Genomic DNA, 19,240 nt, shown 5'->3' with positions numbered 1-19,240 from the left:
AGTTCCAATGTCCTTGGATGTGCACACAGACTGGCGAGCCTGTGTGAAGTGTGTGTTTCTCAGACAGATTGAGTAGTGTGGCTGTGAAATCATAAAACCAGGCATAGATAGAACAAGGTCAGGGAGATTAATCTAAAATTGTTAACAAGGTAAAAACAAGGGCAGGGAGAGACGGAGAGGGGCAAACAGAGGAGGAGGAGGAGGAGGAGGGGGAGGTGGAGGTGGTTCTTGTAATAACTCCAGCCTATAAGAGTGAGGAGGGAGGGGCTCAGCAGTCAGGAAGGAGGTAGCAGAGCAGCAACAGACACAGATGAAGAAGAAGCAGAGCATGTAAGAGAAGGTGGGGAGGCAGATGTAGATGTGACAGAAAGATGCAGTGCCACGGTGTGTCTTTCTGGAGAGCAGTCAGCAGCCTTTTCTTGTCGTCATGAAGTGTGATGTGTAATGGAGCTTCAATGCACAGATTCTCTGCAGAGGCACGGACTGCAGATAGAAGTTCACCTTGAGCTGGAGTGCAGCTGTGCAACCCTGGACCTCTGGGATAACAAGAAAGGCTTATTGAATCCTACACCAAAAACAGCGTTTTTTGATCTGACAACCTATCAAAAGTGGCTCATGAATCTTACTTTTTTGAATTGCTTGTCTGGATTTCTATCAGAATATCTGACAGAAAAGCTCTTACCTTAGACCAAACAGGTACTTTGTTTGGCAGAAACTATTTGCCCACACTCCTGACAGGATTCAGTACTAAGACTGGGACTACCACCATTCACACTGGATCCCCGCAAAGCAACAACCAAGCAGGACCTGCACTCCAGGGATCCTGGAGCTGGTCTGACCTTGGACCGCTTGTCACCTGAACCCCTTCTTGCACCAGCAGAGGTGCCAAGCATGTCTCAAACCGGGGGGCGTTTCCACAACAAGAAGGCAGGCATTCGGGCCGCTGTGATCCTGATTGGACTCCTGCACAAGTCCCGAAAAGCCAAGGAAAAGGAAAGAGAAAGAGAAAAAGAAGAGAGTGAAGGGTGGGTGAAGTTTGTCCTCTTGTGTCACCTGTAGGCTTACTGGATAGATAATGTACGGCCTTGAAACAAGCTGAGTCTGCTTTAAAATGTCAAGCTATTCAATGGAGGAAAAACTCTATGAGGATTTATTCTTTTTATTGTTTCAGAGTGATGAGGCAATTTTTTTATATAGTTTGCATCTGAAGTTTAATTATAAGTCCCTTTTAATAGAGTGCTTAGCTGTGTGATTGTGTGCTTCTTGCTGAATGCATTTGTGTGTTTATCTTAGTCGGTTGAAATAACAAGCACAAAAGACAGACAGGTACAGAGGATTGAGGGTCAATAGAATAGTGAGTGCAATGGAGCAATAGAGAGGCCCTGAGAGAACAGGAGCAAAGCGGCATAAGAGAGAGAAACGTTGTGTGAAGTATTAGAGAAAGAGAATTATATGGAAAAGAAAAAAAGAAAATGGTTCAGAGCATTTTCTTCCACTCGTTTGTCTTTAGGATCTCAAACATTAACAGACTAAGCTGGAAGCAGCAATGGACACTTGTTGATGTCTGTAAGGCTGTTCTAGCTGTACAGCATGAACACATGTTCAACTGGGAGACTTAAATAGGGGAGCTAATTACAACTATTGTAGAGAAACAAAGCACAATGTCATGCTTTATAAGTCCACAACCCAGCTCACATCAGCAACTATAAAAACAATATTCATCAGTTTTTGAATACATGTATTATGAACTATAGTGGCATTAAAGAAAGCACAAAAACAATAGTCCTGACAACTATATACTGTATGCCAAAGACCTTCAGGCAGAATTATATAACAGCATATTAGGCCTTCAAAAGTATTGCAGCCTAACTTTCACAGAAATATCTAAATCAACATGTCAGGGAATTTTCTGCATCTTGTTACTTCAAAATGATCTTACTGCTACAGCTTCCTTGGATCAGTTCAGTCAACAAGACCCATGGGAATATCCAAGCGAGTATCTGTGTGGCTGGCATTTGTTAAGACACAGAAAACTGTCTGTCTGAGTTTGTGTGTTTTTGTGTGTGGGAGCAAGTGAACATCTGATACGCTGCCTTGAATGCACTTTGCCACTCAGTTTCTAATAGCCTGAACCAAAATAGGTTACATTAAAATAGACTGTAACTCACTTTAAAAATGTGGATAAGTTGTTCTGACCTCTTGGTGTTTGTGTATGGATGTGTCTGTGTGTGTGTTTATTTGGTTTAGTGTCAGATATCTGGAAACTGCAAGGTCCTCGTCGGCCCACAGGTTCATTGCGTAACAATGAGATTCATTGAAAGTCTTTTAGTATGTGCACTACTTAAACATAAACGTGACCTATTCAAGATTGAATAACCTTATCCTGTTGTCTTGTTTGGTTAAAAGTAAGCTTCCTGTGCATAGTATTTTGGAGTTTTTACAGTTGATATGTGCCCTTGGGCCCTCTAGTGGTTTACTCCAGCAATGCCTGGAGGCTGTGGTAGTTTTTTATTAAACCAGTCCAATATTTCCACATAGATATACACAAATAAACCCAAAAACCTTTGGCATTTTTTTTGCATGTTCAGGCTTTTAATTCTAAGTACATTTATATCTGGATGGCATAAAGATCTTGAAGCTCTGCTGCTATGATCCACCGCTGTCATTTTATTGCACAGTCACTCAATGATCCAGGCAAAATTTGACAATTTCTAGCTGTGCTTTTGAAAGGGGCATCCTTTAAGACATTTACCATCACCAATGTTCTCAAGTGTAGGGAATCTATTGTGACAGTGTATTTCAGAATCAGATTCAGATTCAGATAGGGATTGTTTATTGTCCCACAAGGGAAAATTTGCGTTGCAGCAGGAGCACATAGAAGACAAGAAACACAACGACAACATCACCATGAAACATAAAGGAAAATGAATTTAAAAAATCAGACTGCACAACAAAATATAAAACCAAATAAAACATAATAAAGTGTCACAATAAAATCTGTCAAGAGCTCATACCAAAATAGCAATTCCTACCAAGTCATTAAAGTGCAAATGTGCAATTCAAGTGCAAAAAGAGCAACAAATGGCTGATTGTTGTTTAACATATTAATTGCACTTGGTACAAATGAGACCTGGAGTCTTTTTGTCTTCCTTACAGGAGCTCTAAAACGACGACCTGAGATTCTGTTGCTTGTTTTTACAAGTCTCACAAGTCTATTCTTATTAGACAAGTTCAGGTTTCCATAACATGCAGAGATGCAAAAATTTAAAACAGATTACATTTCCTCAAAGACACATTTTATGGGGATATAGAATCAATGTTGACCTCAAATGTCAGCTGGAGCAACACTGTCATTCTTCAGTTTATGTGTTATGACCAATGAAACTGGACACTCCAGCATTGTTGTCAATGCCATAAAGTATAAGGATGCAATGCACCACACTAGGTCTGCAGTAAAGTTTAGCTTGATTAAATGTTGTATAATATTTAAGTCAACCAATTGTTTATTTTAACATAAAAAATTCACACAACATTTGAAATGTCATTTTTGTTGTTGGACACAAAGCTGATTTGCAATAAAAGCAAAGGCTTGAAAATCTAAAAGGAAATAGCATGTAGTTCTTCTGGGCCACCCCCATCATGAAATAACAATACTGGTGCCAGAGGTACAATTACGTCTGTAGCTGCAAAGTATTAACTGTTGATAAATAGAGAACATCTGCAACAAAAAATTTTTGACACTTCAGTGCATCACTCGGATAGAGTAGAAGTTGAAATATAGGAAACAATCCCTTTTCAGCAGCATCTGGTCTCTTATGGCGGGCTCCATACAGAGAGCAAAGAAGAGGAGGCTAACCACCCAGAGTCTCCACCAGTCTGGTTTCCTCAAGTCATACTGGCATCAGCTGACACCAGTCCATTCACCTCTCAACCCTTACCTTCATCCATTCACCCATTTATCCCTCCATCCGTACCCTCATCCCTTCATCCCACATCCCTCGACCCTACCCTTCATCTATCTAACCTCAATCTTCTCTCCTATCCAAGCTCACCTCATCATTTCGATCTAAATAAATATCTTTCTTGCCATGGTCTTTGATAGTGAAGCATTATTATGATCATAATGACCAAAAGGCTCAACACCTCCTGTTGAGTACGAGGAGTTGGAACAGGAGTGGCAAAGAGAGGGATTAACCTCCACTGTAAACTCAAGGTTTGATGTGTGTTTTGAGGGCTTCACTAAAGAAAACAGATCCACTTCAAGGGGAGAATGTCCTGATGTAGACTATGAGCTGAGCAGATGGTAAATGAGGATAAAAGCCCAGATCATTTGTAAAAAGGATTTACAGACAAAGGTTGTTGCAGACATGTAAATGTAAATTGGCAAAGTGGTGCTTTAATTCAAATGATACAAATCTGTATCAATCTGATTCCAGTCTGTTTTCCTCATATCTTTACAGTAATCGCTTAAGGTGGGTTTTTTTAAATCCAGTAAATCTAATCTAATCAAAAAGAATTTCAAGGACTATTATGAATTGAACACCTCTTTTGAATGCATATCCTTTGTGTGTCTCAACTAAGGAGTCAGCTTGACTCAGCACTTTAAACTTAGCAGACCTCTTCATTTGTGCTTCATTTGATTCAATTTTCTTTCAGCTGTGAAAACCTCAAATAAACACTTTTTGCATCAAAATTCCATCTCTAAGTTCCATCAATGGACTGAAAGGGATTTGTCCTCTCAGTGGGATTCTGGTAAAAAAAATACAAAAATACCCTCCCTTCCCCTGATATCTCCACCAATGGACGACTCCACCCCTGGCCTAGAGCAAAACTTTAACGCAGGTCCGCCATTTTTATTCTCACTAGCAAAGGAGTCATGTCTCCCATCATCGCATTTAAAGAGACACACACAACAAAACGGAGCGTTCTGAGAGACTTGTTTTATACAGGGTCATAAACCTCCTCTGGTGCTTGATTCATGTTATATTTTGACCAAAGCACAGCACAGATGTTTCATTTAGACCACAGGGGAATGTTTGAAAAGGTGGACAAGGGGGATAATATGTCCTCTTTAAACAAAAAGCTTACTTATTTGTAAGTCTTTCAAGGGTAGATGTTTTTGTCAGATTCAGATTTGTCAGATATCGGCTGCCAAGTCCATCATATTTGACATATGGTCATGAATGGTAAATGGACTTGAGTGCTTTGTTTTTTGACACCGCAGGTCACACCTACACATTCACACACAGATGGCAGAGGCTGCTGTCCATCAGTATTAACTATCCCATTTATACACATTCACATGCCCAAGAAGAAGCAGCAGGAGCAACTTGGGGTTAAATATCTTAGACACATCAGACATGTAGTTGCTGGGGAACTAACCTCCGACCTTCCAGTTAAGAGACAACCGACTCTGATCCCTGAGATTGGAATGGATTCTAAAAGTATATCAAATATATTTCCCAAATCTTAAACTGTTGTAAACTTAATAGAGTAATCCACGAATATGGACTCCTAACTTCAAATTTCTATAATTCAATTCAATTTTCAATTTTATTTGTATAGCGTCAACTCATAACAAGTGTTATCTCAAGACACTTTACAAAAAGCAGGTAAAAGACCTTACTTATTGTTATGTTACAAAAAGCAGGTAAAATACCTTACTCATTGTTATGTTACAAAAAGCAGGTAAAAGACCTTACTTATTGTTATGTTACAAAAAGCAGGTAAAAGACCTTACTCATTGTTATGTTACAAAAAGCAGGTAAAAGACCTTACTTATTGTTATATTACAAAGACCCGGCCTATCCATCATCAGCACTTTAGCAAAGCAGCAAAAGTTACAGTGGTAAGAAAAAACTGCCTTATTAAAAGTTGTTCTGGCAGAATGTGATGTTATAGATGGATAACATCACATTCAGATCTGATGATCTCAAAAGTCCAACCTGAATACCAATTACTTAAAAGGCTCTGCAGATGGCAAGGGAACTCAACCAATTAACAACATTACATACATACTATACATGATCAAAATACAGCATTTTAAATGCACTGACACTGTATGATCCTGTGTGAGGTGCACATCATTATTTTTTATAATTTATACTACTATTTTAACCAATGGGTCTCAAAGACAGTGCACAGTGTACCTTTAAATCAAAGTCCACTTATGGTGCCCATAAAGTCTTCTTCACTTTTGAATGTGTATATCATTTATAAGGAAATGGCACCAACAGACACATCATAAAATGTGCAGATGATTCACTTTTTAGTCAGCCTACCAGGATGGGGTGGAATAATATCAGCAGTCTGTGGAGGAGGACCCTGTGTCATGTTGTGACAAGTACTTCATCCTGCTGAATGGAGCACTAAACTTAAGATGTGTATCCATTTAAGAAAAAGCCATCCTCTGTGTTCTTTTTTCATCCTATGAAAACTGAATCATTTGTTTCATATTTAATGGAGGATTAAACACCATTTGTATTTATTTACTGTCATCTGGTCAAGTGACTGTCCTCTTGTTAGGATGAGATCCATCCTTGACATCGTATTTTTCAGGAATAGGAAATGCCCTAAATGTTTCCTTTTGGATAGATATTCTGAACAAGGTAACCATGAGCACATATATTATAGAGTGCCTTTTGTCCTGTTTTCAGAAAATGCACTTCAGATCTGATATGATCTTAATCTTATTCATTTCCAGTTGGTTTTCTTTGTAATGGTATTACAGTTTTATTGAATTGTCCCAGTTGTCTGATTTGCTGGGGTTTTTGTGTGTTTTTTTAAATTCTTCCCCCGATTTCATATTTTCCTTTTTTTTGGAAAATTTAAAAAATTGATTGTTGGACAGTCTTGCAAATATCTTAATAGTTTAGGAGAACATTTGATCAAACACTTGGCCTTTATGAGAATTTTGAAGAGCGTCTGTGAGGCATAAAAAAAATGAAAATAATTAGAAAGAAATGTGGGGCTTTCTCCCTTGGCAGGATATTCAATTAAGAACACTTTTATTCCTTTGAAACAAGTATACAAGCTTTTCAATGGAAAAAAAAAACATGTGCATTTAGACTTTTCCTAGTAATTTAAATCTGGATCATGGAGTTTTTGCAACTGTATCCTGAAGTGTCCTTGGGGATGTTGAAATGTTTTGGACTGAACAACCAAGAGAAAATAATACAGGAGCAGCTGGTAACAGCAACAACCCGTTCCTCTGACACAAAGAGTCAGCTGTGACTCTGAAGCCAGCCAGGCAGCAGTCCAAAAGAGCACACACCCATTCATACATTACACAGTTCTTAAATATGTTGTGTGACTGCACATCAATTCAATTGTATTCATTTTCTTTAACTTCAAACATGAAAAATGGCTAATATGCTAAATATCTTGAACACTCAGTTTAAACTTTTCTGATTTATTGTGCACCTCCTGCATCCTTACCGTTCTGTATACTGTAAGAAGTTGCTGTCAAAGACTTCAGCTGTTATGGGAAAACGCAGCTTGTGTGAGAGCCGCACCACAACATTTCCTCAATAAACAGCTGAGCTACTGAGAAGCTTTAAGATTCAGAAAACAGCTACATTACCTCTAAGCTTCTGAAACATGTAGTTTAAACTACTAACGTCTCTTTTTGTCTTGTTCTTAAACTGTAATATTGGCGGTTTGGTCCCTGGATCCTCCTGTCTGGTTGTCAAAGTATTTTTGCGTATTAAACCCCAAATTCTCCTTTAAGGCATAAACTGGTGTGTGAATGTGTTTTAATGATGAGCTGAAGAAAGGCCCTTGTTAAGAGCTGGAGTTCAGCCTTTTCTAACCAAATACAACATCACTGTTAGGCCACTATAGGTCACCCACCGCCTAATTGAAAAGGTAAACATGTATCTTGATAAACATAATAAGCAACATATTGTCATATTTATCACCAACAGTTCCATTTTAATTGAATCTGCCATGGCTTTCCATTTTCTTATCATACATGTTTACATGTTCATTTCATGCTCCCAAAAGGTGATCATTTTACAACCCAGTCTCATGTCAAAATGTGTAATACCTACGTTGGTCCACAGCGCAAAACGTAGTAGTTTCACAATACGGGCTCTAAAATTGTGACATGTCTACATTTCCTTTTTCTATTCTTTTGTACAGACATACCTCAGGTCACGTGACTGCCCAGTTTTCCCCGGCGAAAAAGAAACATGGCGGACATCCCTTCTATTTTTGGTGGAAAATGCAATATTTTAAAATAGTTTGAGGCTTAAGTGTCGTTTTGATAACCTTTCTGGCGACAAATGTACATTGTATCTTCATAATCTTCGTTCGGTTTATGTTTATGATCTTTAGTTTGTTCGTTTCTACGAAGATTCTTTCAGGTCTCGATAGAGAAACGTTGAACTGTTACGTTTTCTACTGTTGCTATGGTGATAGCTATGGACGCTATCAACAACGAACCGGAAGGAAGTGGACGTTCGGTTCGTGGCTCTTTTTTCGGCTGCTCTGGTTCCGGAATTAAATTTTCCCATTCAAATCCTCCATTGATTTTTCACAAAATCCTTATATCAAGAGATTGGCGCCTGGGACCAAGACAACAAGCTACCCCAACACTTGTGACCATAGTACATTCAATTCGGCACCAAAACGGCGTTAAAAACGGAAACAAAGGTATAGGTATATACATTTTTTACAACCCTAATTATGTTCCCTCTGTGCACAACGCCAGACATAACTACCAAAATTGCCGTTTCTAGAATAACAGTCAAAATATCCGAAATTAACTGATATATGTACTTTATTTTAACATATATCATATATGTACTATGCAATAAATACTTCGGCCACACGAGATCCGTGACATATTCAGTGAATATATCTTTTGTAAGCCTTTTATAATCCTAGTTACAACCTTTTTTTGGAAACGGAAAAGACTACAATTATGGCGCCATTCAGTATCAAGCTGTATGACTTGACTCTGAGGAATTGTAGTCTTTTATACAAATTTCAGTGTTTCCCTTACCTAAGAAGTAATATATATTTAATTGCGGGTACACAGGGGAGTTAACACATTTATGTTATCAGATATTTAAAAAATAATTGATACATTTGTTAAAATGTATTTTAACCATATATAGCTGCTCCCCCTGTTGTTTTGGTGAGCTGACTACCCTCTCATGGTACTTTGTTCCAAGACCTCTCTAAAACAGTTATTCCCATGTCTGTAGCCCCTTTTGTTGCTGAGGTATAAGCCTTCAAACATGCCCTTGGTTCAAGGTTCAAAGGGCATTATTTCAAAACAGGGGTCATGTTGAAACCTCATCTTCACATATGTTACTCTCCAGGATGAGACCTTTCCAACGATGTATGTCGTTCAGCTCTAAGCCAAAAACTTATTTCATAGGCATGGGGTCTTGCAGTCATACTTTCATAGAGCGCTTTCAAAGCCCAGTACATTAATTTTTTTTATTTTTTTTTATTTTGTTTGTTTATTTGTTTTGATGTAAGTATATCATAAAATCTGGGGAACCATATGCTTGGAGGACAGCCTGAAGTGCTTGGTTTAGAATTATGGCTAAAAGTAAAACTCTCTTATGTTCTTGTCCATATTAATTCATCCTAGTACTTTTTTATCCTTCTTTCCTTATACAAGAGTTAATCTAATTTGTCATCAGTCATTGTTTTAATATTCAGTTTAATGTCTTTCATAGAGCAACAGGGTTGAACAGGTCAAAAGGCTTCATGTCTCTGCTAGGCCTCAAATGGTCAAATTAGCTCTTTTAAGCACCTTTAAAAGGAGTTTTTAACATCAGTCTTGTTCACAAAGCATACAGCATATAGTGGAGAATGACCATCTGTCTTTTGGAACATTTTCACACTTTTTAACACCCTTTTTTGATGTTTTGATAAAAGTGTTTCAATTGTGAAAGGTTTGGCAAATTGAGAGTGGGGCGTTAAGTGACTTGTGGGCTCACAAAATCTCTTAGAAGAGACCTAGGAAGTTGATTTCATTTAGGTGACAGTTCCCAATCTCATGAACAACTGGTGAAAATTTGGGGGTTCTAGGTCAAACATAAGTGTATGAAAAAGGGATTTAAAATTTGAATCTACGGAGAGGAGGGAGAGGGGGACGGGGGGCCTTGAGTCGATAGTGAACGCGCCCTCGGCCTTTAAACCGACAGTGGGCGTGACTGCACGATTGCGCATGTCAGCAGCACACTGGCAGACGATAGCATAGTGGGCTTTTTGAATGGGATTTTGCTTAGATTCCTGGAATGGGATCTTTGGTTAACACAGATTTAAGATGTGATTTTGAAACCAACCTCCAAAAACATCAGTAAATACCCCCTGAAAGATCTAATAAAGAGGTCACTCACAAGTGACGATTATCAATACGTCATTATTTGATGTCAGTGTCATGCGCCCGTTTGTAGTTTTTATCGCCGGCCGTTTACTTTATTGATTGCATTTTCTGGTATTAATCTAATCCGTCAGGATTATTTTGTTAAATAAAATTATTAAATCATATAAATCACACAAACTGTACAGTATTGTCTTTATGTATTGTTACATGTTATAGTTTATAATGTTGCTAATATGCATCGATCTGTTCCAATCGTTTTATTAAATTTGGTTGTAATGAAAGACATCCATAAAAATGTAACAGAAATCATTATTTATTGCATCGGAGTTTAGTTTGATGTCTAGGGTCTGATGTAAACCCGTTTTAAGAGCCGCGAGCCGAACGTCCACTTCCTTCCGGTTCGTTGTTGATAGCGTCCATAGCAACCACCATAGCAACGGTAGAAAACGTAACAACCCAACGTTTTTCTAGCGAGACTTGAAAGAATCTTCGTAGAAACGAACAAACTAAAGATCATAAACATAAACCGAACGAAGATTATGAAGATACAATGTACATTTGTCGCCAGAAAGGTTATCAAAACGACACTTAAGCCATGTTTTTTTTTTCGCCAGGGGAAAACTGGGCAGTCATGTGACCTCAGGTATGCCTATACAAAAGAATAGACAAAAGGAAACGTTGACATGTCACAATTTTAGAGCCCTTATTGTGAAACTACTACGTTTTGCGCTGTGGACCAACGTAGAACAGTTTACCAGAAGACCTGAGGGCAGAACACAATGTAAACAGTTTTAAAAGCAAACTCAAGACCTACCTTTTTAGTAGAGCTTTTAACTGAATCTCATTTCATCCTCCTGTGTTTCCTTATTTAGAATAAATGATAGCGTTTCCTCAGTACCTGTTCTTATCTAGTTACTTTTACTTTAGTTTTTGGATTGTGGGATGGGGTGGGTGAGGGAGTCATGTTGTTTGCTGTTTGATTAAATGTTGATGTAAAGCACTTTGGGATACATTTGTTGTATGAAAAGTGCTATACAAATAAAGTTTGATTGGTAGATATTAAAATGAAAGAAGATTCTGAACATTTGTTCCTATGAGGGAGAAATATGCGTGACACAGCTTTTTTTTATAAGTTCAACCTTTTATACTGCTCGTCTTGAACACCTTACACAGTTTTTCCTTGTTCCTTTCCACGTAGTCCCTGCCCTCTTCTGGCTGTACAAACCCTAAATCTCTCGTTTTTTCTCTGACTCACTTGTATTTCCATCCCTTCCTCTCCCCCTGGTTTTCCGCTCTATCCTTGAAAACACCCTATTTAAAACTCCTTCTTGTTTGTCTTTGCCTTTCACTTGTTTTTGTGATGTGAAGCAGAAGAGGCACATGTACTCTCTAACACACTGTATTTTATTGCACTTGAACTCACACATCCCTTTGTTTTTTTGAGTGCAGTGTAAGTGTGTCAGTCAGCTGTGTCTCGGGTTACAATGAGTGAGATGTCTGTAACAAATGCGACCCACCTCAGACGGGACGATTCAACCAGCTCTGTAGACTGAGAGGGCTATTTATAGTCAGCAGAGATTCATTTATTCTCTTGTTCTCTACCTCACTCTCTCGCCCTCTCTGTCTCTCTCAACAATGACATTCATTCATTCTTCTGCACTCGCTCTCAGTCTATACACATTTTTTTTCTCTTTCTTTAGGACATTTCTTGCTCTGGTGTGGTTGTACACTCGAGGTGGGTTGAAAAGAGATATATTCAGTAATATTCAACAGATGACTTACTCTATTTGTTTCCTCTCTACCCAAGTCAGTTAGACTGTGTAAGATTGGGCAATGATATAGGAGAAGAAGGACTAGAAACAGGAATAGAATTAGGCAGGTTTTATGGTATTTCCACTGTTATGACAGAGAGAGTGGGGATATCAGGCAAACACTTTTTTCACTGCAATGCAGTATTGAGCCAAAGGATCAAACATCTTCTATTTTAAATACATACCTGATGGCAACTCATACCCTACTGGTCGAGAAATTGATGGCTATTGAGTAAAGACAGTATAACAGCAAAGACAAAGCAGAAAAAAATACCAAAATGGAGACAACTAGAAAAACAAACAAAAGAAAATAGACATATAATAATACATTAGAACTTTTTTATTCCATAATGATCAACAGAAGGTACTTGGGTGATAATAAATATATAATAGCAATAATGATAGTTGTAATTAATTAAAAAATATAGCAGTATGTCATGAATAGAAGTTCAATGCATATTTTCTTGAGTGAATAAAAAGTATATCTACAATATATATTGATGAATAAGCTAAATAAAAAATGAATAAGGAAGTGCTGCTCTATCTTTACTACGCTAGTAACACACCATCACCTAAAAGTAGATTTAACAAAACATCAGGTTCAGTCAAACAAAGTCTAGTTAACAGCATAACGACACACACATGATTCAGTCCATTTCCTGTGTCTCACAGTTCAGTTCAGATGTCTGCTCTGTGCAGAGCCAGACAAAAGCACTGCTGACATTTCAAAAGTAAGACAAAAGCCATGCTGTTCATAACCTTTTACTAGCTTTAATTGTTTGACATTAGCGTTTACATGGTGCATCTAGATCAGTGTTTCTCAACTGGTGGGTCGCTACCGAAAGTGAGTCGCTGTGCCATTTTCAGTGGGTCGTGAATGTGTGCCTGGAAAAAAGTCTCTGTGTCAAAAAGTCTATTAAGGGTTTCAAAACATGCTTTTTTTGTCACGTTTTGTACCGTCTGAGCTCAAAATGGCTACATTTTTCATTGAACAATTCTGATTGGTTAAAAAATATCTGAAATTCGGGTTTGGATTTTTCATGAGGGAGTTGGTGGTGGGTCCTGAGGCTAGACCAGTTGAGAACCACTGGTCTAAATACAATGTGTGTGTGTGTGTGTGTGTGAGTGAAGCCTGTCATTGGGACTAAGTCAATGTTTTTCTGATTGGCTGTTGTACTTAACATGAGGTAACAGATATGACAATGAATTAACACCGCGTGTCATAGCACACTTACATCTCATTAACCTGATCTCTTTGAGAGGAACCAAATTACACACACTCTCATACTTTCTCTATGGGGCACTTTGTGTGCATGGAGGGAGCAAGACCTGTATGAGTGTCAGATTAGTCTACCACTTTGATTAATTACAGAGGGGAATGAGAGAGGAGTGGAGTATAGAGGTTATCTAAGAAGACAGGTGGGAATTAGAAAGTAAATGTGAAACATGGGATTACTTCCATGAGTTCTTTTTATAATTTTATGGAGAAATAATTTGAAACAGAAAAATAACAACATAATTAAAGGGCAATATTAAAACGTATGGCAGGTTGCAAAAATGATGAAGCTTGGTTTTATACTAAAAGTAGAAGGTAAATGTTTAATTGTTTATGAGTTACATGTGGTATGAGAACTGGTATATTCTTCTTGTGAAGGGGCAACTGCATGGAGAAAAGAGGAAGTCAATAAATGTCCTTTAAAAATCAGTCTAACGTACTCTGTAGGATGTGTAGAATGAAAATACTTTTGCCTTTGTTTTGAAAAGAATAATATATATTGATAAATTCCAAATCATCAAGTCTTCATTAGGGACCAAGTGGAGAGCTTATTTTAAAGCACAACAAACCCACAGTATCCAAAGAGCCCCTGTACTGTATGTGACTGAGCAGGGCTTATACTCCTTTGTCTTCAAGCTCAGTAGGACTTATTGGAAATAGAACTGAAACCCCAAACTGTTTATCACTTGAGTTTAAATGTTTGAACACAAAGAGAAATAGAATCACAAAATCGATATCTCAGATGCACAAAAACAAAAGGTGTTTCTACTTCCTCATCATTATTCCTGGTCGGACTACTGTTCTGTATTTGTAAAGGTAGCATGTCTCTTTTACTCCCCTCATTATCCGTCTGCCTGTTCCTCTTCTTCTCATTGATATCCAGAGTATTTTAGTTTTGTCTGGCCAGACAGTCTCTTGCCTCCTTACATGTTATTAAAGGCAACAGGCAGTCCTCTGATCCCTGTGCTCTCCTCTAGGACAGCTCACTGACTCATACATCCATTTCTTAATCTCTACATGTAGCAGTCTTTAAAACAAGGACAGAATGAACGAATCGGATACTTTTGTACAGGTGCTTAAAAAATGTGTAGCTTACATTTTGGCTGGGGATGGAGTCCATGTGTGGAGATACCAGGGGAGAGGAGGGTATTTTGTTTTTTTTTACCAGAATCCCACTGTGACATCACAAGTTGAGCAAATTTGAAAAGGAGAATTTTTCTCTGTGTAGTAAGACTTAAGCAGACCACAAACAAAGGACTGGATTTATTTCACATTTGGTGGGTCAGTAGACACTCAGGTTACCCAGACATATGTTCAAAAACACTGTTAAGTGGATTTCTCATTATATGTCCCCTTTATTACTCTTGCTTAACAAGCATCACCTCTGTCAACTGCTGAATGTGTCATCAGCCCAACGTGCTTATTAGAGTTGTAAATATTATGTTAAATCTGAATATTACAGAGGATTTTGATGGACCATGTGAGTCTTGAATCTCAGTCTACTTCTATAAGCATCAGGGTTAACTGTTCCTCCTCTGCATGCCTTCTTATGCTCACTGCTCTCCATCCCTTTACAAGTCTCATCTTTCTTCTTTTCTCTGCCTCCAATTACTTTTTCTACTAACTCCATTAGAGAAGCCATTAGTTGCATAATTGGCCAATTGGCATGAGGATCATGCTCCTTATCAAATTTCATAACAAATATGAAGCACAAATGGAAACAGGCGTACGTCTTTAGCCCCTGGGAGAGGCTTCATATCCGAGAGCAGCAGTTCACCCTCTCCTTGATCTTTCTCTGCCCTTCTTTCTTTATAATCATCCTCCCTTCACACACCATTACCCTGATTTCATTTTTTCATTCTTCCATCTCTTCTTCCTGTATCTGTCCATCTTATTGCAGAGTGTAAGGGAGTTGTTCCACACACACACACACACACACACACACACACACACACACACACACACACACACACACATTCTCTCTCATTCTGAGTCCAGACCTGGGCCCTCATGTCCTATGCTTGACACCTTAACTCACTTTAATTCTTTCTGCAACAACAATTTTCCAAAGTCCTTCAAAGACTAGAGGTACCTTTGCTGTTCATGGTCAGAGGAAGACAAATGAGAATGCTACAGCATTCCCTATGTTCCTCACACAGCATTTCCAATGAAGTAAGATAAACTGTATGGCAGCTACTACCCATATAGCTTGCTTGTAAATTTCTGATTCCATATGTATTATTTGTGACTGCTCAGAGCCAGACGTTTGAATGCAATGTGACCTTGTGACTTAAATCCACATCTCAGGATCTCTCCACCGTTAGTAATGAAGGTATCAGCAGGATGGAAATGACAAACTAAAATCTTAGTTTGTCTAAAATCTAAAATCAAACTAAAATCTTAGTTTGTCCTTTAAGTCAGGTCCTACAAGACTCACACATAATCTCAGGCAGCTAACCTTTAAGTATTGCTATCTTCTCTTTATGTTAGGGGGAGAAAGACATTGTATGGTTGAGGACAAATCTTCTTTCTGTGTACCTTTAGACCTTCAGCGTCACCCTTTGGACTACTTTCAGTCTCCCTTTGTTTTGTCCTTAACCCTTTGTCTTCCTAACAAGTGTTGGTATCATGCAATGCTGTGAAAGTCTAATATATGTAATCCCAAATGTTTAAGAAGCAAAAAATGCAAACTGTTAATGTTTGCCTGGCAAGGAAAGCATGTTTGTAAAAAATTAGTTTTATTATGACACATATTTCTAAAGGAATTTCTAGACTCCTCAAAGACTCTGGTTTCAGATACTAAGCACTTATCTAAGTATCACCATTTAGCTCTCATTATGCACATAAGATTATTTTATATTTTCAATGTTTATTTCATGCTTTGTCATAACCTTTAGAGTGGTTGCACTGCTGTCAGCTTTGTTCCTCCTTGTCTGTGTAAACCCACTTTGCAATAGACCCTGATGTTGAATCTGAAACACCTTAGAGGCACTTTGGCTACATGTCTTTTTTTTTACACTTTGCCAAGGTTTCCCCCTCCATACTCTCCATGACCTCCTGCTCTCCCAGAGTACAGTTTGCTCTCCCTTCCTATGGGATTCTCTGTGTGCAGGTGTGCAGTGAGTGCAGACAGCTAGAGAAGTGTCTTCCTCAAGCCCATACAGAAGACAAAGTCCTTTTGTAGACGCAGCAGAGATTTGCCTCAGAGACAGTGGTGTGAAAAAGCTTTTTTTCTTTTTATAGATCAGTGGGGAAAACATTGTCTTCCTTAATTTAGCTCATAGTTTTGTTTTTATCACTCTTTTAGTTTGTCTACGTATGAGTTATTATACTGCCACTTTACATACACTGACTGACACAGGGGTGCGTTTAAAGCTGAGTCAGTGGAAAGATCAGAGCAATATGACTTCCTCTGGACAGTGAAATTAACCAATGCTTGATAAGGGAATTGGTGTAGTGTATTTTTTTTTACTTTAAGCCCTACAGAGAATTTGGTGTAGAGGGACTAACAGAGATTGTTTGTTAGTTGTGACTTCCCCATTTGTTTTTGTTTTTTATTGGTTGTGTATTCATCTCTCCCCCTATCCCTTTCCAAGCCCGGTGCAGCCTAGGCCTGTGAAGGCTGTTTCCAGTTTTTTCTTACCACTGTAACTTTTGCTGCTTTGCTAAAGTGCTCATGATGGATAGGCAGGGTCTTTGTAACATAACAATAAGTAAGGTCTTTTACCTGCTTTTTGTAACATAACAATGAGTAAGGTCTTTTACCTGCTTTTTGTAACATAACAATAAGTAAGGTATTTTACCTGCTTTTTGTAACATAACAATGAGTAAGGTCTTTTACCTGCTTTTTGTAAAGTGTCTCCAGATAACACTTTTTGACTGACTGATTGATTGACAGAGTCTTTTAGGGCCTGTGTCCACGGACAGCATCTTTGAGTCGAGCGTTTTGCAGCGCTCACTGTCCTCGTGGTGAGCAACGCTCTCAGTGTCAACTGTTTATTGTCGCTGCGCTCTCAGTTGAAAGTTCAACTGTTCGAACAAAGCGGCACACTGTCTGTGTCACTTCTCCCTCACCGACCAATCAAAATCATGAAGGGGCAGAACTTATGCTGCCAGCATAAAAAAAACGCTGTCTGTGCACACAAGCTGTTACAGGTGATGTTAAAAACTATGGTGATTAAATTTATCAGCGAAAATGGGTAGAAGAAGTTTGATCTTATCTCTCATGACTCTTATCTTCAGGAGAATCTTTATTTCAGATGAATCCTCCATTCAAACGCTTGTCATGACCTTCCATTTGTTAAATCTGAAGTGCTCAGTGATGGAATCTGATAGTTCTACATCATGTATCCATTCAGAACTATACAAGGGTCTGAATTCAAAGATTTGAGTGTGGTTGGTTGGTTGGATATAAGTGTATCTGTCTTCAGAATAGGCAGCAGGTTTCTTGGGTAAAGCTTATCTTTCTGCTGTCTCCCAGTGACAGCTCAACCTTTTACATCAGGGATCATTAATGTGCTCTCATGCCTTGGAGTGAGCTTAAAAGCATAAAAGAGTAGAAGAGGCTTTCTTGCCCCAGGGGACTTATCTTAAAGTCTCCTTGACAGCCCCTGAGACTCCTGAGAGTTTATTAAAACAGCAGAGAGCCATCTGATACCTCAACTTTCCAACAGGCTCTCTGACTCACTCTGAAACCTTAGAGTAGCTTTTCAAAGTAAAAACAGATTGCTCTTAAGTTAATGGCTCTGGGTTTAACCAGCTATGAAGTACACAGCCTCAGAAAAAGAATCAAAACAATACTTACACCAAAGGATTCTTGCCAATGTGCTGTTTGTGTCAAACCAGCTTGATGCTAAAACATTAAGAAATCTTGTTGCCCATACAGTTGTGATATTTTGAGAAAAATCCAGCTAGAGATTGCCTGTTATAAATTGTCAGTTGTAAACAGTAAAATTTAAGCTTTTTGTTGTTCAGTTAGCTGGGTTATTATTTCACAGTTTTTAGCATCAGTGAGCTCATAGCTGTGGAAAAAGAGACGTCGCTATAGCTGGATTATGATTCATAATGAAGCTACTTTAAGATTCTTAGTTATTTCTCTTTTAGGATGTAAGTTACCACTTGTTGCAAGATACTTGTACCTTTTGTTTTAGTTATGTAAATCACACAGTTTTTAAGGATTTTCCTTTGATTCCTCTTTTCCCCTGAACGGTGTAGAGCAAACCATGATGATTACATGAATAAACACCATAAATCTAAATGTCAAACATTTTTTCATCATTAAAAATAAAGAAATGACCACAGTACAATGTCTACTCTTATGCCAACTGTATGTTGTCTTATCACCTCTGCCAACTAATAAAAAGAAAGAAAGAAAGAAATAAACTTTATTTATAGTCATTGTATTTTTTTTATTTCTCCCCAGGAAGCAGGAGCTGCTTAACATCACCAATGTCCCTCTGGGAGAGTGTCCCCCCTCCCCGCCCCGCACAGCACCGCCCAGCATGAAGGTAAGACATGCACACACTATTGTGCATGTGCACAGGCATGCAGACAGTGTACACACAGTTTGAGATTGATATGAATGTTCTTCCTTTAACATTTAGGAGAATTTAAAAAAAAAGATTGATTCTGATAATCCTCATTATTTCATGCATGCATTTCAGCAAAATGGCTGTAACTTATCTCAGCCGTCATTACATCTTTGAACATCATATCTATTGTGCTATGGCGTAATATTAGTGTCCCAGTCTGTGAATTCAATGTGAACACAGTGAAATCCAGAGAGAGAGAGAGACATACATGACA

General features: G+C 38.3%; 1 protein-coding gene across 9 annotated transcripts in view; it reads left to right on the top strand.

Annotated features, from left to right (window-relative positions):
* rap1gap2a (RAP1 GTPase activating protein 2a) overlaps positions 1-19,240 on the top strand; it is a 73,279-nt gene that overhangs the window by 34,680 nt on the left and 19,359 nt on the right. For 6 of the 9 annotated variants that reach the window (XM_020644557.3, XM_020644556.3, XM_065960033.1 and 3 more), the window contains one exon: positions 18,858-18,942. In XM_020644557.3, the coding sequence (XP_020500213.1) occupies positions 18,858-18,942 (85 nt within the window). Of the gene's footprint in view, positions 1-308; positions 1,026-18,857; positions 18,943-19,240 lie in introns of those variants that run through there. The other 3 variants (XM_020644555.3, XM_020644558.3, XM_020644554.3) reach the window with 1 other exon arrangement.

The sequence above is a fragment of the Labrus bergylta genome, chromosome 11 (assembly GCF_963930695.1).
Source record: "Labrus bergylta chromosome 11, fLabBer1.1, whole genome shotgun sequence".
NCBI lineage: Eukaryota > Metazoa > Chordata > Actinopteri > Labriformes > Labridae > Labrus > Labrus bergylta.
The sequence above is the reverse complement of the archived record's forward strand: the minus strand, read 5'-3'. Positions and strand labels throughout refer to the sequence as shown.